This window comes from Talpa europaea, assembly GCF_964194135.1.
Source record: "Talpa europaea genome assembly, chromosome: 12".
Classification (NCBI taxonomy): Eukaryota; Metazoa; Chordata; class Mammalia; order Eulipotyphla; family Talpidae; genus Talpa; species Talpa europaea.
In genome coordinates, this window is record NC_140079.1 from 80,130,880 (window position 1) to 80,154,044 (window position 23,165).

The 23,165-nt window shown below is 57.9% G+C and overlaps 1 protein-coding gene across 2 annotated transcripts in view; it reads right to left on the reverse strand.

Annotated features, from left to right (window-relative positions):
* Positions 1 to 562: 562 nt before the first annotated feature.
* Positions 563 to 23,165, reverse strand: part of COL26A1 (collagen type XXVI alpha 1 chain) — a gene marked incomplete at both ends in the record, with an annotated part of 124,820 nt that continues 102,217 nt past the window's right edge. For both annotated transcript variants that reach the window (XM_084251648.1, XM_084251647.1), the window contains 10 exons: positions 563 to 720; positions 1,519 to 1,603; positions 3,315 to 3,362; positions 4,555 to 4,590; positions 5,211 to 5,263; positions 6,323 to 6,406; positions 8,284 to 8,436; positions 9,045 to 9,143; positions 11,738 to 11,894; positions 15,367 to 15,428. In XM_084251648.1, coding sequence (XP_084107774.1) covers positions 563 to 720; positions 1,519 to 1,603; positions 3,315 to 3,362; positions 4,555 to 4,590; positions 5,211 to 5,263; positions 6,323 to 6,406; positions 8,284 to 8,436; positions 9,045 to 9,143; positions 11,738 to 11,894; positions 15,367 to 15,428 — 935 coding nt within the window. The remainder of the gene's footprint in view (positions 721 to 1,518; positions 1,604 to 3,314; positions 3,363 to 4,554; positions 4,591 to 5,210; positions 5,264 to 6,322; positions 6,407 to 8,283; positions 8,437 to 9,044; positions 9,144 to 11,737; positions 11,895 to 15,366; positions 15,429 to 23,165) is intronic.

A 23,165-nucleotide genomic window follows, 5' to 3' on the forward strand; every position in this document is an offset into this window, starting at 1 on the left:
TGTCTCCCCACAGCTCTGCCCACCCAGGAGCCGCCTGGCCCTGCGCCTGCCCGGTCTGAGTGTGAAGAGGGAAAGCTGGCAGCGAGGAGTTTGGCTACTAAGAGGCCAAATCCTGCCCAAGCCCCCATGGCCCCGGGGCTTGGTAGGTTACTGATCCTCTCCAAGCTTCGGCCCCTCCCTCAGCCCCGTCAGGGGGGATGACAAGGCCATCTGGGGGGGTGGGGGGAAGTGAAACAATGTAGGGAAAGCCCCTTGGATGGCCCAGCATGGCAGGGACTTGGTAAATGAGGAGTACTGGATTATTCTCCGCCCCCCCCCCAGCCCATCAGGCCCTGTCCCAGCAGGGAGTGGGGCAAGGGAGGGTAAGAACAAGGCAGGGCTCCACCAGGTCCTTGGCCCTCTGCCCCTGTCCTTGTTCCCCAGGTCCCCAAGCCCGGAAGCCAGTATCCCTCGCCATGGTTGGTGCCTGGAGCCCAGCCCCATGGGACCTGCAGGCGCCGGAGTGGCACAGGCCTCCGTCTGGGCCCCGGGAGGGGACCCGGCTTGTTCCGCAGGCTGCTTCTTACTTCCCGGCACCGGCCCGACCGGTGCTCTTCCTCCCGGGGTCAGGGTCAAGCAGGGCAGCAAGGGAAGCATCAGGAGGGGGACCCCGCTTCATCTTGAGGTTGGCTCTCAAGGCCGCGTCCTGGCCGGAGCCCCCCTCTGGGGAGGCCAGAGGATCTGGAAGAAGAGCAGGGGGTAGATCGACACAGAACCGCACCTTCGCTCTGGTCCCTTGTAAGGGGAGAGCTGTGCCCGGTGAGGACAAAGGCAAAAGAGTAGGGTGCGTTCTACTCCTCAAGCTTCCTTATTCACCCATCCTTCCACCCACCCAACCACCCATCCCTTCCCCTACCCCCATCCCTCCACCCACCCACCCATCCCTCCACCCACCCACCCATTCCTTCACCCATTCCCCCAACCCTTCATCCACGCCCCCATCCCTTCATCCACTCATCCATCCATCCATTTTTTAACAAACCCCAGCCAGGGCTGGGGCCAGGCCCTGAAGTCAGTCACCACCCACCGCAGGGCCTCACACTGTGCCAGGGAGAGACAGAGCGCACAGAAGGCTTGCAGAACACCTGGGACTGAGAGGAGGGTGGCTCCCCAGGGGACGAGAGTTTTGAGCAGGCCCTGAGGCGAGAGTCAGTAACCACAGAAGAGGCACAGGCTTTAGCATAGGCCAGGGGGTGGGAGGGAGCCTGGGGTGATGGCGGCTCCGTGTCACTGGGCACCGGGTGATGTGGGGGAGGAGGTTGTCTTGGTCAGCAGGGAGCCATGGAGGGTCCTTGTGCAGGGGCAGGACAGTGCGGTTTGGGGGAGACCATCCAGCATCCAAATGGCAGGGTCATTGAAACAGGGACCCCAAGAACAGCGGCAGCTGCCGTGAGGGCAGCGAGGAGCAGGGAGGTGTGTGAGGGAGGCTCCCGCGTCGGTGGCCAGTGGCGCCTGAGCATTCCCAAGCCTGGGGCTCACCGTGGATTCCAATCATGTGTTCCAGGATGAGGACCCTCTCTGCCAGGATCTTCAGGGCCTCCCGCAGCTGCTGCACCCCCTCTCCCTGGTGGGGAGGAAGCAGCAGGGTCAGGGCCATCCTGCTTCAGGGCACAGGTCCCCACAGCCCTCCCTGCTCCTGTCTCCCTCCTGTCGCCACCGCCAACACAGCGGCCACCAGAGTGCGGCCGTCCACCGCGCACCAGGGCTGGGGCTGACTTCTTGTTCACAAGCAGGGCTCTGAGCTCTGCGAGCGTGACCAGCCAGGCTTGCCCTGCTCCCACAGCCACCTGGCTGCTTCCCCTGCACAGCTTCCTTCCAGAAAATATCCTGCCACCGGTAGAGCACCTCGCATGACCCAATGGGTTGGGTGGGGCGCTCTGTTGGCTTCCTTCCTGGCACTACCCTGCACCCCACCCCCAAGAGCTGTCCAGCTATGCCCCCCTGGAGAAGGGAGAGCCGGAGTGGGGGCCGAGATGGCAAGGCTGTGTGTCTGGCACCCAGCAAAGGACCCTGTGGCCGAGACATGCGAATGAGCTGCAGTGTTGAGAAGTCAGCGTCAAGGCCACTTTGAAAAGAGACGCGACGGTGCAGGCACAAGCCGGCCCCAGGAGTCAGCAGCAAACCATCGCCTTTCACTGGTGTAACGCGGCAGCTGTTATGACATTTGGATTAATCCAGCTCGAAACAAAAGGCAACTGAAAATCACCCTGCTGGGTTGCAGAGAAAGGCCCTCCCCCCACGGAGCAGCGGCCACCAGGAGCCGTGCTGCGGCTGTGGGCAGAGTGTGCGAAGGGGTATTCCCGGCATGGGGCAGGGGTCCAGGCTCGCTCCGTCAGGGACCCAGCTGAACCCCATTCCCTGGGCCACACACAGGCTCTTCTCTGAGGAAACGAAGAGAGGAAGCCACGGGCACCCCGCTCTCCCACGGCAAGTGCCCGGTGTGGACTGCGCATCCACACCCCCACCCCCTGCTCCCGCACCCACCGTGCTGCTCTGGGGACAGCCTTTCCCCACCCTCCCTGTCTCCAGTCCTGCGCGGACCTACTGAAGTCGCCTGGTCTCAGCCTCTCCTGTCCTGCCCATCCTGCCTCCAAAGTCACCTTCCCACTGACCCCCCTGCTTAGAACCGCCCCAAGCTCAGGGGACATCGTGAGTCCACTGTGCTGCGGCCTCTCCGAGCTGACACACCGCGGACTCTTACTCTCAGCTTGCAAAGTCTCTCCTACAGGCCCCACTGCCGTCACCTCTTTTATCCTTCAGCAGCAGCCCCGCGTCCCCCCAGAAGGCAGCAGGTCCTCACGGCCACACCCTTATGCTCAACCCTCCCCCCTGCCATGCTCCCTCCCACCTGTTTTGCCCTAACCCCTGTGGGCTCCAACCCCCCCCAACCCAACTCCTTCACCAGCCTCTGCCCCGCCCCTAATGCGCAGTCTGTCAGCACGTGACCTGTAGGCGCATCTGCACGCCAGGCACCAGGCATGGAGAGGACCTCCAGCCGGACGCCCCTTAGAGGAAAGGTCTTTTCTTTATGTCCATGGCTCCTCCTGCCCTCTCCAGCTAGGGCTTGCCCCCACCTGGGCCAGTCACCCCCTTCTGGGGCGCCCCCACTGAAGCCGACCTCACACAATCATGACTTCACTCATCTGTCTCCCACCAGCCCGGCGTAGCCAGCACCCGGCCCAGGGCTGATGGGGGTCAGTGCGGACCTGGAGGAGAGCTGCTGTCCCCAGACACAGCAAGGGGCAGGAGGGAAGCAAGAGCCCAGAGGCAGTTACCTCAGCGGTGGCCTTCTCCTCTTCTTCCCCCTTCCCGCCAGGCTCGCCCTGCGGAGAGAGGAGTGCCGTCGGCAGCCAGGGCCACGGTGGGGGCTTCACTTCAGAATCCCACAGGTGGGGCCTGGGCACTGGTACTGGGGCCCCAGGCGTGGAAACCCCTGCCCCGGATGAGCAGAGCAGGGAAGGCCCAGGCCTGCCAGGGGAGGGGTCTGAAACTGGCTACAGGGGTTTAATTCTGCTGTGGGGGCAGGTTTAATTCCGCCCTTCCAGGACCAAGTCCCTGCTTCTCTGCTTCCCGGTCTCTAAAATGGGTAATCTCAGCCTTGCAGGAACACGCATGTGGCCACTTCTCCTGTGTGACCTGGAACAAGTTACTGTACCTCTCTGTGCCTTGCTTCTGATGTCTCTAAATTGGGGGCAATAATAGTGTCTACCTCATAGAGCTACAGGAGTCAGGGAATCGACGCTGACAACGAGCCCATACTGGAGCCTGGTGCCTCCAAGTGCCATGAAAGCGTCCATCTGGTGGCTGTTTGTTACTTGACAGAAGTTCCAAAAAGAGGCGTGGCTCTAGGGGCTCCACGCACGCTGGGCCTTAACCTTGGCTCTGCTGCGTCTCGCTGTGTGATCTTGGGCAAGTTACTTAACCTCTCTAAGCCTTAGCTGCCAGAGCCAGCCAATAGGAGCAGTAAAGCGCAGGCTCACTGGGTGGCTGTGAAGGCCGTCGCGTGCCCCAGAGCAGGGGCTTGGCAAAGATCCACCCCTTCTCCCTGGCCCCATGCCCCCCACATAAGGCCTGGACTCCAGGGAGGTGCTCATATCACCTCTGGGGGCAGGAGTTGAGACTGATAATTTCTTGTTTCCAAGAAGGGAAACAGAGGTCAGCTGTCTAAGCCTCTTACTTCTGGGAGGTTCTGAGAAGAAAAGGGACCCCATATCACACAGCACACTAGCTCAGTGGCCTGGGCACCCTAGAAGTGACCTTGGGGCTCCCATCCAACTTCCCCAGGGCTGCTGCTCCAAACCTCTGGAACAGGGGTCTTTGCTCTCACACACCCAGTGAGGCGGCTCCCCCACCCCACTTTGGTCACCCCTTCTCAAAGTAAGTAGCGTGGACTGCACTTTCTCACCCTCAGCCCTGTCCTGGCTGGGGGACAAGGCCATGGGACTGAGCTCAAGCAAGACCCACTACTGGCCCCAGAGCCCACTGCCCGGCCCATCCACACAGCCCCACACTTACAGATGGCCCCGCTGTGCCCCGCTCTCCAGCCAGGCCCTGTGGGAAATCAAAGCAGGTTAGGCCTCGCCCTGAAGGAAGGGCACAACATGAGGGGACGGAGTCACAATGCCAGCAGTTGGAGCTCCAGGTACCCCATGCTGATGCCCAGCCACACCCTCTCTGGGGGACTGGACAGGCGGTTCTGACTCAGTCCCCCCTGAACCTCTTTGGAATCATGTAGGACCGGTTCCCCAAAAGGCTGCTGTGGGCCTGGTCTGCACAGACAAGAGAAGCAGCTCTGCCTGGAAGGATCCAGAAGCTCCTGAAAATAGATGCCTGGCAGGATGAGGCTACCCGAAATTACACTCTTGGCAATAGCAGGGACCTGGCTAGACCCCTACTCCGCTCCCCTGCTGTGTGACTCCAGCAAGAGCCTCGACCTCTCTGAGTCTCCACTTCTCCATTGCTATTGGGATAAAATGATGGGGGATAAAATTATTGGGATAAAAAAATGTTGGCATGGGCAGCTGGGGCAGGAGCTGGGAACACCATCACCCCTGCTCTTCGGTGTTGCCCAGGGCTGGGCAGCTGGAGCCAAGTGCTCCTGGTGGCATGTGGAGCCGCCCAGACGACCCCACTCCCACTGCCTACTAGGGACACAACAGGTTAGTCCTTACCTGGGATCCAGGTGCACCTGGGGGCCCCGGGGGACCATGTGGCCCCGGCGGACCTGTTGGCAGAGTCACATGGTCATCTAGGGCCAGAGAAGCTGGGAGCAGGACATTCCCAGCCTCCGCTCCCAGCCCTGGCCCTGGGGATTGTCTCTGGGTTTGTTGAATGACGGTCAGGGGAAGGGAGAGTAAGTGTTCTCCAGACCTCCTCGTGCTCCCCTCAGAATACAAAGCCCACCTCCACCCACTCCCCCCTACACCTCAACATGCTCTTCCTTCCAGGGGCTCCCACATGGGTCTGTACACCACCCCAGTCAGCCAGTCCTCAGCACTTCTCTCTCATCTGCCCTTTTTTGGGACCTGGGACCTGATCCTTCTTGCCTGGACTTCTAGAGCCACTTCCTGACCATCCACCTCCACGGAGCCTCCCTTAGACATCTTTCTGGTAGGTCTCTCTCAACCCAGTTCCCCCTAGCCTCATCCCTCCAAAATTCCTTTGCTTCCATGCCCTTGCTGATGCTGTTCTCTCCTCTGGAGGCTCTCTGTTCTCTCCACATCTCAGCAAACTCTTTCCTACTAGCCTCAAACGAGCGTCACCTCCTCCAGGAAGCCTTCCCAGCAACCTACCCCCACCTGACTTGGAGGCAAATCCCTGACATGAAGCAGTCACCACCCATGGTCACTGGACACTGACCTACCCAGATATTTGTTGAATGCATGAGCATAAATGAATGACATTTGTGGGCCTGGAGCTTATTCCTGAGATGCCTGCCTGCAGCGCCCATGACTCCACTGTTGAGTCACTCACTGGTAGAACGTGTCCCCTGAGACATCCACATAGCTGAGCAGGCAGTCTAGGCGAGGCGAGGGGACTGGCCCCTTGTACCCTGCAGCAGCCCAGAGCTGCTTCAGGAGAACGCAGACTTTGCATAAACACGTGGGGTTCCTGTGTCCAGTCCCATAGGGGAACTGCCACCCAGAGTGAGAGGTCCCACCTCAGGCCACACAGGGGTTTGGCCATGGGCCCCCATCACACCCCCTTGAGGCCCTTTGGCCAGGCCGAGCCCAAGTGGAGGCACTCAATCCAGGGCAGCCTGCGCTGCTCCCTCTGCACTGACCTGGAGGGCCAGGGGGGCCGCGGGGCCCCGGGATGCCGGCCAGCACGGTGTCCACAGCAGCAGAAGCCAGCTGCACGTCTCCATCTGTGGGGAGAGCAGAGCGGCCTGTAACCCAGCAGAGTGAGGCCAGCAGGGCTGGGAGGTTGGTCCCCCTGAGGAGAAATGGATACCCTGACCCGGGCATCACAGCAGCCCGGTGAGCAGACGCCACTCCTCCCACTGCTCAGAAGAGAGCACAGAGGCCAGGTCAAAAGGCCAGAATGGCTGTGGGCTTCGCATAAAGCAAAAACTCCTTCTTGAACATTCTAGGCCTTCAGGCTCTGCCGCGCCCTCTCACCTCCTCAATGCCCAGTCTGGCACCTTCCTCCAGGCTCTGCCTCTCGTGCCCATCCTAATGTACCCTGAGAGTGAGTCCTCCTCCAGGAAGCCCTCCTTCCCACCCCTTTGAGCTGAAGGGCCCTGTTGCCGCCATCAGAGCCCTGGATGGGTGAGATCGGTCAAAAGGCCCTTCTCCGTGGCCTGAGCCCCTCAAAGGTGAGTCCCAAGTGATCTCGCCCTACCCCTCCTCAGAGCCAGGCCTACAGCAGCACCACCCAGGAAATGCCTGGGGTGGGGATGGCCACCTCCCTCCACACACGGACACCTGACCATCTGTCCGCAGGCCTCGTGGCAGGTGAGCCTCCTGCTCATCCTGGACGGAGCACCTCTCTCTTCCCAACACTCACGCCCCAGCCCCCCAGGAAGGGAAGGAGGGCCCTGTCAGCAGGGCTCTGAGCCTTGAGGTGAGAAGTGGGCAGTGCTGGAAGCACCATATCCAGGCAGAGGCGGCTAGAGCCCCTGGAGGTTCCTCGTGGTGTGGGGGGAGGGGTCAGCTGCTGAGCTCTGAGACCCCCCAAGGTACTTCACCAGTGTTATCCACCCTCTCCCTGCCCAGGAGGCACACAGGGCCCACCTCAGGGCAAGGGGGCGGAGTTGGGTGAGTTAATACTTGCTCCGGAAGGCCTGAGATCGGGGGCCCCTCTCTAGGCCTGCCCCTGCCTGGCCCAGCCCCCATCCCCACCAAGGGCAGCCCAAGATCCCAGTCTGCCCGGGAATGAGTTCCACCCGCTGCTGCAGGCACTGACCAGGACTGCATTTTTCAGGGCATCTCCCAGGGCGTCTCCATCAGGGGGACCTACCACCTCACATTACAGATGGGGAAACTGAGGCTCACAGAGACACAGTGTGGTTCAGGTTCAGGTCTTAAATCTCAGTTCAGCCTTTGCTGTCTGGGGAACAGAAGCACCAGCTGGAGGGAGGCTTGGTTTCTCTGATGGCAGATGGAGGTTCCTATCTCCCATGGCTCCCCCGAGGTCCCCCATCTTTCCCTGGTTTCCCAGGGCAACCTCTGGGGCCGCTGCCTCACAGCTGCTCAGACCCAGTGCCCTGCCCCTTGAGCCTCAGGGCTCCTGGCAGCATCTCCCCTGTGCCAGCAGAGGTCTTCATAGCCAGGTACTCCATGTACCAGCCTGTTCCCCGAGGCAGGTGTCTGCTTTGCTCACTGCTGTACCCCCAGTGAAGACCCATGTGCCCAACACATAGTAGGTGCTCAATAAGGCCCTCATGAATGACCTGCAGTGAGGGTGTTGTGAGGAGAGGTGGTAACAGTGACCTTGACAGAGCCGCTGTCACCAGGTGGGAAACTGAGGCCAGGCCAGTGAGTAGAGTGACCGTTGGGGGTTCAGGGTCCCAGGGGCAAGAGTTGAGCACAGAGGTAGGGATAGGCCATGCAGGGACCAAAGAGGGCTGGGGACCATCATCAGCCCCCAGGGACCACCCTCACACCCAACAGACCCTCAATCCCAAGCCAGTGCTTCACTCACTGATGGGGTCTACTTCATGGAATCCTTTGGGGAGGACTGACTCCCCAGAAGACAGCGAGGCTCAGGCCTGCCCCCCAACCCCCCAGGCTCGGCACTCACTGTCCTTGTCCGTAGGTGGCTGCAGGGAGTACAGGACGCCTTGGGGGATGTTCGGAGGGAGGCCCGGGCTGCCTGCTGGGCCGGGGGGACCAGGGGGGCCAGGGCGCCCTGTCTCTCCAGGAAGCCCGCGGGGCCCTGGTGGCCCCAAGAGGCCTGCAATGGGGAGAAGAGGAGGCATGTGAGGGCCCAGTTTGGCTGCTGACATTACCGAGAGGAAATGGGGGTGGGGAGAGGGGGACGATAAGTGGTGGCCCCTAGACCCACGCTCTCTCTGGAGGGCTTCCTGGGACGTGAATAAAATGGCTTCCCTTCCCAGCCCAATGCAGGGGGAGCCCAGGACCCTGAGGGTAGGGCGTGAGGGGGCAGTGATGGCTCTGTCCAGGTGTCCTCTGTGCCATCCAGAGGCCTCAGTTCTGGGAAGGGGGGACAAATGGTGGTAGCCAGCCTGGGCTGAACTGTGCCCGCCCTGACCAGGGAGTCACTCCCTCGAAGGACCCCGAAGGAACAGGGGACACTCAGAGAATGCCTGAGAACACCCTCAGCCCACACCTGCTCACTGCTCCTGGAGCCTTCTCCCCCTGCAGCCCAGGATGGGGGTCAGCAATGGGGGTGCTGGAGGGAGGAAGTGGACCTACAGCCCCCAAGCTGGCAGTCATTAGAGGCAGCAAATTGGGGGTGCATGGGGGTTCCTCGTCTGCTCAGATTGGGGAGACAAGCCCTCCTTCCCCCAGTGGACACAGTGAAGTAGAGAACGTCCTTACCAGGAGGCCCTGCTGGGCCCTTCTCCCCTGCTTGGCCCCTGTCACCTTTGGAGCCTGGGGGGCCTGCAGGCCCTGGAGGTCCTGTCTGTCCTGGGGGCCCTGGGGAGAGAACGAGACCAAGCCTGAGAACACTATGGGGTGAGCTGCCACCAGAGACCCCAGATCTGACCACCGGAGTTTCTGGCAGACCTGCCCCCAGAAGTACCAGCCCTCCCGGGGCTCCCCCAAAGAGCACAGGCACCACAGTCGGCGTGCATGTCTTTTATCAGTTTATAAACCGGTGCTGTACTTTCTAACGTCTGTGCTCGCCATAGCCACTTTTGTTCAGGTGGGAAAACTGAGGCTCAGAGAGGTGCAGTCCCGTGTTCAAGGTCTCAAGACATAGGCAAGTCAGGCTCCTCTTCCCACGTCCGACTGTCGCCCTGCTCAGGGTTGGGAAGTGGGCTCAGGGCAAAGAGACTCTGTGAAGGCCCGAAGGCCACCCTTGCCCAGCTCGAGCCTCTAGGCCCCACAGGAGGACAGAAGTAGACGCAGGCAACAGGTCCATTGTGCGGCCTGGGGGCAGAACCTTCTGGAATGCCTGGAGACACCCACTGCACTGATGGAGGGGAGGACCTGCTCTGGTTTCTCAGGCCCTTGCTCCCACTGCTGGTGACTGTGACCCAGAGGGAGGGCTTGCCAAGGCTGCTGGTTTCCCCAGGTGCCCTCCTGCTTCGGGAGTTCCCAGCGCTCGCCAGGTGTTGCCATTTGTAGGAGTTGTGCTCCACCTGGTGGCCATTTCTTAGAACTGCACTCTCCCTGGTAAGGAGACCGTCAGGGGCCCAGGAGAGCCAGAACGCCTCTGAGCTTCCTCTCCCACCACCCCCAACCCTGGATGCCCAGGGAGGCTGTGACTGGGGTCTTCCAGGGCATGGGAAGCTAGGGACCCATAATGAGGATACCACTCCGCCCCCCAATAGCAGACCTGAGCTCATCCCTCCTCTCCCTCAGAAGAGTGCAGGGCTCCAGGCCGGGAAGCCAGCTCTCCTTCTGCCTCTGGGCTCCCCCTCCCAACTCAGGGAGGACAGAGCAGAGGGGAGGGGACAGAGGCAAGTGCCCAGAGCTGTCTGGGCGGAGAAGCTGGAGGAGAAAAGAGAGAGACAGAGACAGGGCATCACCTCCAAAGGACTCCAGCGGGGCTGAGAGTCACAGAAATAAAATGCAGCCAAATCACTGGGTAACCCCAGAAATCAATAGCTCTGGCCTCAGTTTCCTCCTCCAAGCTTTATAAGCTTACTGGGATGATTAGAAATCATATCCAAACAGCCTAGAGTGATACACAAATATTTAATAACTGGTAGAGCACAGCTACCGCGTCAGAAGGAACACTGCCTGAACATCTTAGTTGGGCCACACTGACAGGTGGCAGCTAGAGGTCACTGAGGGAGGAACCCCCAGCTATCCTGACTACCATTACTACAACCACAGCTATCCCCTTATCCGCAGGGCTCTCTTTCAAGACCCCCACACCCTGAAACCACAATAGCACGGAACCCTCTATAGAGTGCCGTTCCTATACTTCCACACCTATGATAAGGCTTGATTTATAAGTTAGGCGCAGTAAGAGATGAGCAATAACCCAGAAAATAGAAAAATCATGACAGTATGCTGTGAAAGTCAGGGGAATGTGGCCTGTCTCACTCTCAGCATGCCTTATACACATGCACGGAATTTTTTGGCACCAGCTGGCCAGGGATGGGAGGGGAAGGGGAACCTACATTTTTATTTATTTATTTATTTATTTTAAAGGTTTTTTTTTGGTTTTTTTTTTTAAAGAGGCACGTATTTTATTTATTTGTTTGTTTATACAAGCACTGGGTACAGTCAGAAGCGCGGGAGGGTGAGAGAATTCACCAGAGCCAGAGCGGGGAGCAGAACAGGCAGAAGGACCGAAGTACACTGCTGAGGGGAGCAGCGGGCGGCAGGAGAGGTCTGCGCGCCATGTGGGACCCTCCTCCGGTGGCCGGGAAGCAGCCGGGGATTGAACCGGCACCACAGAGGCCGCAGGGAGCCTCGCAACCCAGCGCTCAACCACTGCGCCACCGGGGAGGCCCGGAACCTACATTTTTATTATTACCTTGTGGTCCCAAAGAGCAGACCCCAGACCCATGGAGAGAAAGTGTTCAGCCCTCACTTTAAAATGTGATGGGAGGAAAGAAAACAAGGTGCTGAATGTCCTATAGCTCTGGTGAGAGAGCGAGAACCCCCAGCAGGTGGTGGCAGGCAGAAAGTGCCCGGTCCCTGGGGGTATGTAGGCAGGGCTGCTGTGAAACTCACTCCAACAAGAATGGGGCTGGGCGTCTAAGTGCAGATGCTGAGGGATGGCACAGCAAGCAATGAGGATGGTAACTGGACTGTAAGACAATGAGGGATGGTGAGGACTGCGGCAAACTGCAGCGTTTAGGTAGAATCTGAGGGACAGCTGTGACTTGGCTGCAGCCCGTTGTTTCCATGAGGTCATCAGTCCCAATGGCCAGATCTTCCATTTTTCTAGAAGCTAGCAATTCTGATTTTTATGTGAAATCCCCGTGTTAAAGTGGTAGCTCAATTTTTCTAAATGTCACAGGGATGCATTTAAACCAGAAGCTAATGTGTGGCGACTCGTGGAAGCCCCGGCCGGCCATGCCTGAACCCTCTTTGAAGGCCCCACTCACCCACGGGGCCCGTGGGTCTTCTCCTCCGAGGCCCTGGGTGGGCAAGGGGGATGGCATCAGGGAGGAAGTCCTCGTTCCAAGTCGGCGGGGTGCTCTGAGGGACTGGCAGATCGTTGTCGGGGCCTGAGGGCTGCTCCGCTGCTTCTAGCAGGAGAACCTGGGCCAGAGAAGGGCAGACGGTCAGGCACAGGCCAGGTCAGTCCTCTGTCCGAGGATGCATGCCCACGAGACCTGCAGTTGGTGCCACTGAGCGTGGGCCATCGCGTTTCTCAGTGGGACCACCGCCCCCTTTGTCAGAATGCTCCCCCACCCTGCCCACCTCTGCTTCTCATTCAGGAAGGCCCTTCTCCTGGACCTGGGGCTCAAGCGGGTCCCCATTGGACACTTTCAGAGCCCCTGTGCTTTTCCCCTAGAGCCACCGTCCCTGGGATCAGAAATCTGCAGTGGGTAACGACCAGTCACATCGCCCTACTGCATGGGTCCCCCAAGGGATGGACTAGGCGTGCTTGGTCCTCCATGTGCCCAGTTGGGGCACCAACTAAGTGGTCAGGGGATGTCTGGGGATGGTCTGTGTCCTGAACACCTGCTGGAGGCAGAAGGGCAGTGCGCAGGACCCCTCCATCGCTGGGGAGCCAGTCCTGCCTCCTGCTAGCTTCCCAGACTCCACAAAGGGGGTGTGAGGATGGGGTGCCGACGCCTGTCTGGGTCCCCGCTGTTACCGTCATCACTGACTTCTAGTCCCACAAGAGCCCAAAGGCATCTGAACCCTGGCCCCTTGGCCTGTACCCCACCCCATTCCATCCTGTGCCTACCCCAAACCAGAATCCTGGGGCCTCCCCAGACCCTGCCTTCCCATTTCCAGGGGGGTCTGCCTATGCCTCCCCATGCCTCCTTGGGCAAGGTGTGGCCCCTTCACTATTGCCTGAGGTCACCTAGTCAGCAGGTGGTTAGGCCAGGACCCCACAGCATCTCAGTCACAGTTCCTCCACAGCCCTGGCCTGGGCAGAGGCTTGTGGAGGCACAGAGAAGGGGGGTGGCTGGCTTTCCTGACCCCCAGAATCTCTAGAGAGGAGGCTCATAATTCTTGATCCAACCACTGAGATCTCACTGAGAGGTTAGAGGCTCTGGAGGTGAAGGTGATCTGTGAGGCTTGGGGGTGGGTTGAGCTGCAGTGTCTTAGGGGCAGATGGGCATACAGGAAGTAGCTCCATGGGTCAGGAGCTGAGGTGGGCCATTTTAGGGGTCAGGCAGAGGTGCCCTGGACAAGTCAGAACCAGCCCTGGCTGAAGGACAAGTCTTCTGATCTGGATATGGCCAAACTCTTGGAGAAACTTATGTCTTCCCTGCCGGGCATGAGCTCACCAGGCAGCAGCCGTGGGCGTGGGGACTCAGCCCAAGAAAATAGACCGCAGTTGGAGGGCAGTGCCCGGATGACATCATGGTGGCCTGGCTGATTGGCCAACCTCCTGCACCAGAGAGGAGCCCAGCTCCAAGGCCACATGACCCTCACGCAGGGAAATCCCTTTGTGCTCCTTCCCACTCCCTGTGGTCCATGAGGTCAGAATGTAAACTGAGGGGGAGGAAGGCAGGCAGGCAGGACACTTTCTCATTTGGGCCTCCTGCCTCTCCAGTCCCTAGCAGCCATTACAGCCTGTTCCAAGGGTGGCAGGAGTCCTGATGAGCAACTAACTCTGGGTCTTTGGCAAATTGGCACTCATGGGGAGGAAAGATGGAGCATACACTGAGGGTCTCCTGACCCCAGCCACTCCCTCTTCCCTGGCTCCAGAACCTCCTATTGTGTACAGATGGGTGTGCTCTGGAGGAGGAATTATGAAGGCCTAAGTTGACCAGCCTGTTCTCCCAAGCTCCCTTGCAACTAAAAGGTGGCATATAGCCCAGTGCTGGCCAATGAGATGTAATGAATCTTTTGGGGTCCTTTGTCCCTCCATTTCCTATCTCTGAACACAGAGTGGGGAAGAGTCAGTGTGATGCCTTGAACTTCAGCTGCCACTTCGTAATCATGAGGACAAAAGCCAAGTCTTTAAGGCACAGAGGGAAGACTGTAAAAAGCCTGAGTTCTTAAGTCACCAAACCAGTTCCAAGACCACCTATGCTGGACTTCCTGAACCAATAATAAATGGAATAAGCTGCCATTTACTGGGGTTCTCCTTCTGATACACCAGAACAGGCTTGTCTGAGGGAGCAGAAGCCTCAGTTTCCAGACCTCGGAGCTGTTCTCTTATGCCAGCGGCCTGGTTTCTGTCTGGGGGCTGCCTGCCTGGTTCTCCCCTCACTTGGCTGACTCCAGGCTCTGACCCAAGCTGGCCCCAGCTCCACAGTTCGGACCCCTCAGTTCACCTGGCCTTGTGCAGCCCCTGAAGCTATGAAGCTGTCTGGCCACCAGCCCAGCTTGTATCCCCCGCCCCTCTCCAGACCGCTGCTCCCTGGACCCCCTGACCTGCTGGCTGTGATGCAGAGCCCAGGGGAGGGAGGTGTCAGCATGGGAGGGTGGAGGAGGAATTGCTCAGACAGAAGGCAGGGCCAGCACCTGGGGGTGGGGACAGCTGGCTCTGTGCTAGTCCTCCCCCAGAGCTGTTACTTTCAATGCCCCGAGGCTCTGGACTAGGGCCAGGGCACACTCTGCCAAACCATGGGGAGGCTTCAGGTATCTGGAAAAAGCCCTTCAGGCCAGCTGACCTGAGGACTCTGCCTTTTCTAAAATCTCAGGTACCAGAAATTCACCCCACTCCTAACTCCCCACCCATTCTAGGGGTGTCTCCCATCCACCTGTGGGATGGACAGATGAAAACACCGACCTGCACACCTCCCAGCACTGCACCTTTCTAAAGCCACCACCATGTCACCTGAGGGCCCCGGCAGCCTTTCCAGGCTGGTGCTTTAATTCATTTCTCAGTTAAGGAAGTAGGAGCTCGGTGGGAGTCACCAAGCTGGTGGCTGGTGGCCTCAAATATGTCTCACACTAAATGATAGTCACCTGCTGTCCCTCCAATTGGGCAGGTGTCCTCACAGTCAGGTTTTCAGGACAGGAGGCAGGAGGCAGGGCCAAAGGGCAATGCAGGGTGGACAAGGGCCATGTGTGTCTATGTATGTACATGTATGTGTGCATGCGTGTGCTTGTGTTCATGAGCATGTACATGCACAGGTGTGTGTCGACAAGGGGCAGCCTTCCTAGCAGGCCCTTCTGGACTGGAGGCCCTACCTCCTGCCTGTTCTCAGGATTCTTGCTGGGAGATGGGGAGTCTCCCAGGGGTCTCGATGCTCTGTCCTCACTCCAACCTCCCTGTCGGCTGGCCATGCTCACACCCACCTCCTGGGCAATGCCACCTGTCCCAGACACTGCGTCTCTGCTCCTGGGAGGGCTCCCATCTTACCGTCCACACATCCAGCCTCCCACAGGCAACCCCACAGTTCCACTGCCCAGGAGTCTCTGTGGAGATCTGGAGGTGCTCCAGCGACCTGAGACCCCAGGCCTCTCCTCCCAGAGGCCATCCAGAGCCACCAAGGAAACCTGCACACCCTGGGGTTTCCCCAGCCACACCCAGCAGGTGCATGGTGTCCCCACCCCTAGCAGCTAGCACCCCAGATTCAGGCTCCCCCGGCATTCTGACCTTGGCCTCCAGCGTGGTCAGCCGCTCACTCATGTCGCTAAGCCGGGTACAGTTCATGCATTCTGGAAGAGAAGAAGCAAGGCTGGAGAGTGGACTCGGAGAAAGAGCAGCCCAGACACCAGGCCAGCCTCTGGGCAAGCAGAGAAGTCGGATCCTGGATCCGTTTGTCTGGAAAACTCCTATCAGTCCTTCAGGGCCTTATCCTCAAGGTCCCTTCTCCAAGGAGGTCACCTTCCTGACAGCGGAGCCTCTTTTTTGAGCACATGGTAACATTTGTCTCTTCAGCAAAGTGTGGCTTTGTGCAGCTCTGAGTCAGCACCAGGCTGCCGTATCAGCCTGTGGGTACCATGTGGGTAGGGGTCTTTGTCTATTTTGTTTGCCTGTGGATTTCAGTGCCAGGCACAAAGTAGGAATCAAAAAATTTCTGAGAGTTGATGAATGGATCCCTGACTTTGAGAACTAAGTCTGGTGAAGGAGATGGACAAACAAACATAGGCTAGTAAGGGCTACAATGAGGCCATACAGAATGTACAAAAGACCATCATGAGGGCACCAAAACCAGGGGTGGGAGTGGTCAGGGAGGACTGCCTGGAGGCAGTGGCAACTAAGGTGAGGTCTGAGAGGTGCATAGTTATGGGCCAGAGTCAGCAGAGGGAAGAGGCCTCAGTGAGCTGAAGCCCGGAGGGGCATAGAACAGAAGTCTGCCAGCAGCCCTGCCTAATCAGAACACACTTGGGGGCCACTGAGGCAAGTTTCCTAACATGGGTGGGGGGATAGAGTTTGGTGGGAGGAGCTTGACAGTATCCAGAGGCCAAAGGACAGCTGTCAGAGGTGGTAAAAGTCTAGATCAGATCCGCATTTTAAAAAGCTCACTCTGGCAGCTAAGTGCACAGTGGGTGGGAGAGGGAGGGACTGGAATCCGGAAGGTCAATTAGGAGACTGGGAATGCTTAACCCCCCAGGCACACAGCTCCCTGCGCTGTAATTATCTATTTATGTCTGTCTCCCCCAGAGTCCTGGAGCTCTTTAATGAGGACCTAAATGGCTCAAAGCTGTTCTAAGGAACTTTTATTGCTCTAGAAGTCAGGGATGCCTAAATTCCTCACTCAGTTCAAGGCCTGACCCTACAGGAACCCCACTCTGGTTAAATAGGCACACAAGAACAGGTTCTCAGTAGGTTCTACTTGGCGTGCTGCGTGGAACACGGGAGGGCCCTCGGCCACAGCTCCTGCATGCCCATCAGCACAGTCCGTGGCCCCCACACCATCAGCCATTGAAAATCACCTTGCTAATGTCCCTGTTCTAAGATGGTCCGCGCTCTGTGAGAGGTGGGGGGTGGAGGCCGAGGGTCTTAGGATCTCAGGAATAGGTGGTTTAGGAGGTGGTCCTCAGGGGGTGCCCAGCCTCAGGACCAGGAGGAGTGCAGTCGATCCCCAGCTTCCTGCTCACCAGCGCTAGCTGGCTTTACAAGCTCTGTGGGCTGGCAGAGATCTTCATCTCTCACCCCTGCTGCCCTGGGCTGGGTCCAGTTCTGGGTTTATAAGCATTTTTTAGGAACAGAACTCTTTTTCCCCCTTAATAAAACCTTGTCAGTAACCCCGATACATTACACAGATTAAAGACGGAGGTATAAACACTGAAACTCTAACACAGCTAGAAGAATGTATACAGTTGTCTGACACTAGGATTTCACAAAGGACCAGAGTGGTTTTCGGGTTAAACAAGAGACATCAAACACAGGTTCCCTCCAACTCCTCCAGGAAAAAGGATGATTAAGAGAGGACGAGGTGGAAACCGCAAAGCAAAGAGAGGGCAGGAGCCGCTTCTCAGGGACACATGCTGCCAGGAATGTTTCATTCTGCAAAATGAGCCTGCTGAGGGGAGCCCCAATCCGGGCAATGGAGGAGGCTTGGAGAGCAGAGCCTCCAGGTTCCCCCAGGCTGGGGCAAGCCCATGGGGCAGAAGTGAGGGGTCCCCTCTGGGGTCAGAGACCCATCCTAGGGGAAAGATCTCAGGCACTGACATTTGGGGAGGCCATGGGAAAAATGGTGGGTCCCCAAAGGCTCCTGGTCACTGAGGTCAAACCACTTAGAGCCGGGGGCTTGGGTTAGGTGGGGGATGTTTGTACCTCCCTTTTAAATACAGAGGGTTCCTGGTCCTTGAAAGAAGCTTTAATGGGAAAGACAGGTCAGAAGAGTCCTGTTTGCCCACCCACCTACTCCACCCCCAACTTAGCCCCCACCCATCTACCAATCCTCTTCCCCAACCCCATCCAGTCACCCGACCCCATGTTGCCTCCCCCAACCATGCCCTCATCCACTGGACTCCTGTTCATCACCAGCCCCTTGGTGAGGTTGGGCTACTATGGATGGGGTGGTGGCAGGCAGTATAAATGGGGTGCCCACCCTCAGGGAAATGCCCGGGCCCCTCCAGAGAAGCTTGTCTCATGGGGAAACAGGTGCCAACTCTGCAGGAGGACCAGCCTAGAGGACTTGGAAAAAGTGGCTTTCCAGCTCCAGTTCCCCTCCCCAGTCACTGGCACCCAGAGGGGAACAGGAGGCCCCAGCTCTGGGGGTCCGCAGAAAGAGCAGCAGGCAGGAGGAACACGGGTGAGTCATAAGCGAGTCCTCCCCAGGGGACATTTTTGAGGCATCAGGGGCCCTGAACAGAGTTTCCAGGGTTTGAGATAACAAATAGGGCCCCCTGCAGCAGAGAGAGGCCAGGAGAGGGAGGGGTGAGCCTTGGGCCCATAGGAAGTTATTTCTGGAGAGTGTCCTGGGCCCAGGCCAGTTTGCTCTGGCACTGGGCACACTGCTTGGCAGGTGAGAGGTGGCTTGGCAGTTGATGGGCACAGGGGGCCCGGCTCCCCCACCGTGGAGGGGCCCAGGAGGCCGGGTGCACAGGGCCAGACTGCCAGCTCGCCCTCCCTGAGCCACCTGCCAGCCAGGCAGGCCTCTGAGACCGGGTGGGTTAGGGCTCCCCTGGCATCCCATCATGCACAGGCATTTAAAGCATGTTTGTTTAATTTTCTTTAATTATTCACTGGAGTGGTGGAGACGTGGAGACGGCGCCAGTGGGGCTAACCCCTGCTCTGTGACAGGGCAAGGCCCTGCCTATCCCACTCTGGGCCTCAGTTTCCCCTCAAGAGAGGGGCACTTTAGCTCTCTGGAATTCTTAGGATTCCCATGTTCCCAGCCCCCTTCCCAGTACACACAAGCAAGCCCCCCTGACGCAGCTCCTGGCGACTAGAGCACAATGCAGAATCATGTGTTAGCAAATCTTTGGCAATACGTGTAACTGGAGCTGTGGATGTGCCAGGCAAACCAGTGTGTATGTGTGTGTCCGCATGTGTGTACATGTATGTATTGTGGGGGGGTATAGGTGTATGTGGGTAGGTGTGTATGTGTGTGCATGTGTAGGTGTGTGTATATAAATGTGTGTGCATGAGTGCACAAACACGTGCGCACCTGTTTGTATAAGAGTGATTGCTCCTGGCTCCTGGCTCCCCACTCCTTACCTCTGCCCAACCTCCCTCTGCAGCTGCCCAAGCCAACTTTACCCAGGTCCCTGCCTCCAGGTCCTATAATAGAAAGGAATCAAATTTGCCTTGAGGATTGAAGATGGGGAGCAGCAAGCTAGCTGCAGGCGGGAGTTCCAGAATCTACTGGGGGCCCCCATGATACTCAGAGTCCATCCCCATGGTTAGTAAAGAGACTGGTAGGACTTGGGCCCAGGCAGTCGACTTTGCAGTTAACTACTAGAGGGTCGCTATTCCCAGGTCATTTGTTGCAAAGATGGGGTTTCTCGAACACACATTACCCTGAAAGGAAGGGTGGGGAGGGCAAGGTGAAGTCCAAGGCAGGGGCCCTGGCCCCGTGCCTCCCCACTGCTCCCCAGCACATGCCAGTGCGATGAACCCCACGGGGGCCGGGGAGTCTGCTGGATACAGCCATGGTCTTGTGCCAGCGGCGGGGCTCATGGACAGGACAGAGTAATTGAATTTCATCCTTTTCTATATCAGGATCACAGAGAAGGCAAGCTCTTTCAGGAGCTTCTGCCAAGACTTTATTGAAAAGTAACTTGAGTCCCTTCTGGGACAGGGGTAGTCTCGAGTAAGCATCCTCGCCGTGGAAACTTAAATCACTGAAGGACCAACTGCTCGCAGAACTCAGTGGAAGCTGGCACCCCACCCCCGCAGGCAACCACAGCAGCCCAGGACTGAGGAACTCCCCGGTGAGGTTCAGAAACACCCACGAGGTGGGGAAAGGGGAGACACTGGTGAGTGAAATCAAGTAACTTGCTATTGTTTCGTAGGCACCGCTGGGTAAGACAGAAATACCCTGACCGTCACCTTCTTCATGAGTGAGTTGAGGTTCAGAGCGGTTCAGTCATGTACTCAAGGTCACACAGCCTGTCAGTTGAAGGTCAGAATCAGAACCCAGGCCTTTCCTTCCCCTAAGGCCACAGTGCTTCTAGCCCCCGGCACTCTGGACACGGGCCACCTTCTGCGAGTACCTCTTCCCTGCGGGCCGTGGGCCCTGAAGGCGGGGGTCATGGCTCACGCATTCTTGTGTCCTAAACAAATGGGGGGGGGGTATTCCCCTGTCACATGGGGCTGCGAAGATGCCCGAATGAGAGGTAGCAGTGTGGGGTGCAAACAGAACTGGCCTCACCATCCAGGGGGCTGCCCAGGAGGAGCCAGGAGACCCAGAGAGGAGAAAGCTCTCTTCCCAGGAAGTGTACGGCTGGCCGGGCAGTCCAGGCACCCAGGCAGTGCTGTGCAGGAGCAGCCCTGGGGCACAGGAAGTGCTCCAGCCCCAGCAGCTGTTTTCTATTTCCACTAAGGCCAGGAAAAGCAGAAAGAGGCTTAAGGTTGAGAGATAAGGAAGAGGTTTTGATGCTGAAGTTCATTATATCCCGGCTTTGTCACCCCAGGAGGGGAGAAGGGAGAAGCCGTCCTCTTCCTATTTCATGAGAGCAAAAGGTCGGGCCCGTCTGGAGCAGGGTCACGGTGCAAGCAAAAGAAAGGGCAACTCCCATCCGCAGAGACTGACTGTGTGCTGAGCATGTCCGTCCGCTGGACAGGTGATGTACCACTTTCATGGACATTCTTCCATGTCCACAGCAATCTGGTGACACTGGTACTATTATGTTCTTCATTTTACAGACGTGCAAATCAAAGCAGAGAGGTTAAGTAGCTTGCCCAAAGTACACAGCTAGTCCTGGATCCAAACCTAGGGGGGCAGAGGTGACCCCTGAACTCTATCAGAACCACTGGTAGAGCAGTACAAACAGACTGCTGAAAAGGCCTGAAGTCTCAGGGGCTTCATGCCCACACTGGCTTCTCTGGCTCAAGTCCCCACCCTGCCTGCCTGTGAAAGTCCCGCCTCCACAAGGAGGGCTCTGCGGGGGCCTCCGCAGCCTTTCTCCAGATGGCCACTCTGGCTCCTGGCCCCAGCTGAGGGGACCACAGCATCTCCTTTCTAAAACCTCATGGCCTTCAACTTCAGGGAGGAAAGAGCAGAAATTAATAAATGCATTTCTTTAAGAAATGAGACCTGCTCCCGAAAATGAATTCAGTCACTTTACAAGAGGGAGCTGACATAGTCTCTTTGCCCGCTGCCCCAGAGGGAAGCCCAGCAAAAAACCCTTGCTGGCAGTGGCACAGGGTGGGGGCTGGAGGGGTGAGGGGTTGGCACCTGGGAGGGGCCTCAGGGTCAGGGCAACAACTGTGGCTCCAAGAGCATCTGGGTGCTGCTGGGGAGGGGCCGCGAGGCAGCACAGAGAACAGCAAGGCACGCAAGGACATGTGTGGGTGTGCACTCAGGCCTAATGTGGGGGTGTCTATAGGGAGTGTCTCCATGCATAGACGTGTGTGTACATTGTGTGTGTTCTTTTTCTGACGAGTGGTGGAAACTTGTGGCCCTTCTCCATTTTCATGGGGCCCATGGTTTATGAAGTCCTTGAACATATGACCTCAACTGGTCACTGTGACAAAAACCCTGGTATCCTACTCTGGGGAAGGCCTGCATCTGACCCATGAGAAGCTGAAGCCCAGAGAGGGCTGCACTCTGCCTGAGGACACACAGCACTGTTGCCAATGCCAGACCCAGTCCATCAGAAGGTGCCCCTCACAGAGCAGGGGGCTGATGGGGCCCGCAAAAGGGGTCAGCAGTCCCTCTCCCTGTAGCCTCTTATGACTCATTGGGGTTCCTTTTGTTGGAGAGGCCATAAGGGGTATAGGTGAGGACCCCAAGCCTTCCCCAGGGGAGGCCACTGGGTATTTTGTCACTTTTCTGCCACTGTGACCTGGGAAAATTCCCTCACTCTCTGAACTGCCCTTCACACACCTACAAACTGGGGCCATGGATTGTGGGGCACGCCTCCCTTGCCCCCAATTAAGCACCAGGCTTTCTGAGGCCAGCATTCTGCGCTTGGACTCCTGGGGTCCCTGAGTCCTCCTCCAGCCTGACATCATCGCAGGCACTTTCTATTCAGCTCTCCTTGGCTCCCTATAATGAGCACAGTGACAAAAGTGGGCCCCCTAGGCACCCCCAGTGCTCCTCTAGGGGGTTCTTGGGCGGGCAGTGGGGAGTTCTAGGTTGTGCATTATGCAACCTGGCTCTAGCGTTTGGTTCCTCTGATACAGATGGAAGATGACTTTGAGTGGTTATGATGCCCCCACAGGCAAGGGCGGGACTTAAACTAGATACGCTCTAAAGCCCCAGTTCTTTCCCTGACGATTCCGGCTGGTGATTGCTTGGGTCACTCTGGAAATTTCATAGGCAAAGGAGCAAGGGCTGTGGGCCCAGGGAGAGTGCCCGAGAAAGGCATGTGAGCTTTAGTGCTGGACCCTGAGGCCCACTGGGGTGGCTCCAACCCCGTGGTGGCTGCATTTGCTGCTCGACTGCAGACAGATACGTGTAACTCACCACTGGACAGGTGAACCAGGGCAGGTTACGGCGGGTTTGTCTGGCTCAATTAATTTATTTCTCATTGGCACTGCTCCAAACTAACAGGCTGTGGAGTCTTTCCTGTCCTCACTATGGCTGGAAGAAGTCCCCAGAAATCACTGAATGAAGGGGGGAGACTCCTGTAGCCCTTGGTTGGGAGTGGAAGGGGGTGTCTCTGCAGCAGGGGTGCAGATGAAGACAACTGTGCGAGAATTTACTCAATGGAGGGATTTCAAGTCTTCCAGGAATGTCCCTCGAGGCTTGAAGGGGATTTCATTACGACAGAAATAAGTGATCTGGAGCCATTTGGGAGAGCAAGAAACTGGGAGGGGCTGTAGTCCCGGCCTGTGTTTGATCTTTCAGGGTTCAGTGATTCAGCTGCTTCTCCTGGGTAGATTTCTGAGGTTCATGTTGTTAATCTGAAGCTATTGTTTGAAGCGCTCTGACTCTTTTTTCCTTGTCCAAAAAGAAACCGTAACTATCTCCAGGGCCCCGCGAAGCCGGCAGCCGGCCCCATCTGGGCCTGAAAGGCGACACCAAGCACAGCCTACGGAGATGCTCTGTGGCTCCTGACCCACTTGGGCATGTGGCGTTGGTGCTGCCATCGCTGTGTGTCACTGGGAAAGAATCCCTTTGAACATGGCTCCAAGCCCAAGGTCAAGGTTTTGGGGCCATAAAGCAAAGCTGGTTGACCATGGGAAGGGGCAGCCTGACTCTGCTGGGGGGAACCCCATGGTCTTTGAGGAGCACCCAGAGCCTGGGAGCCAGGTGGGTGCTCCTCTCTTGAGGTGCTGGTGACAGCTCCAATGGGGTGATAGGGTTTTTTGAGGAATAGAAGAGATGCCCA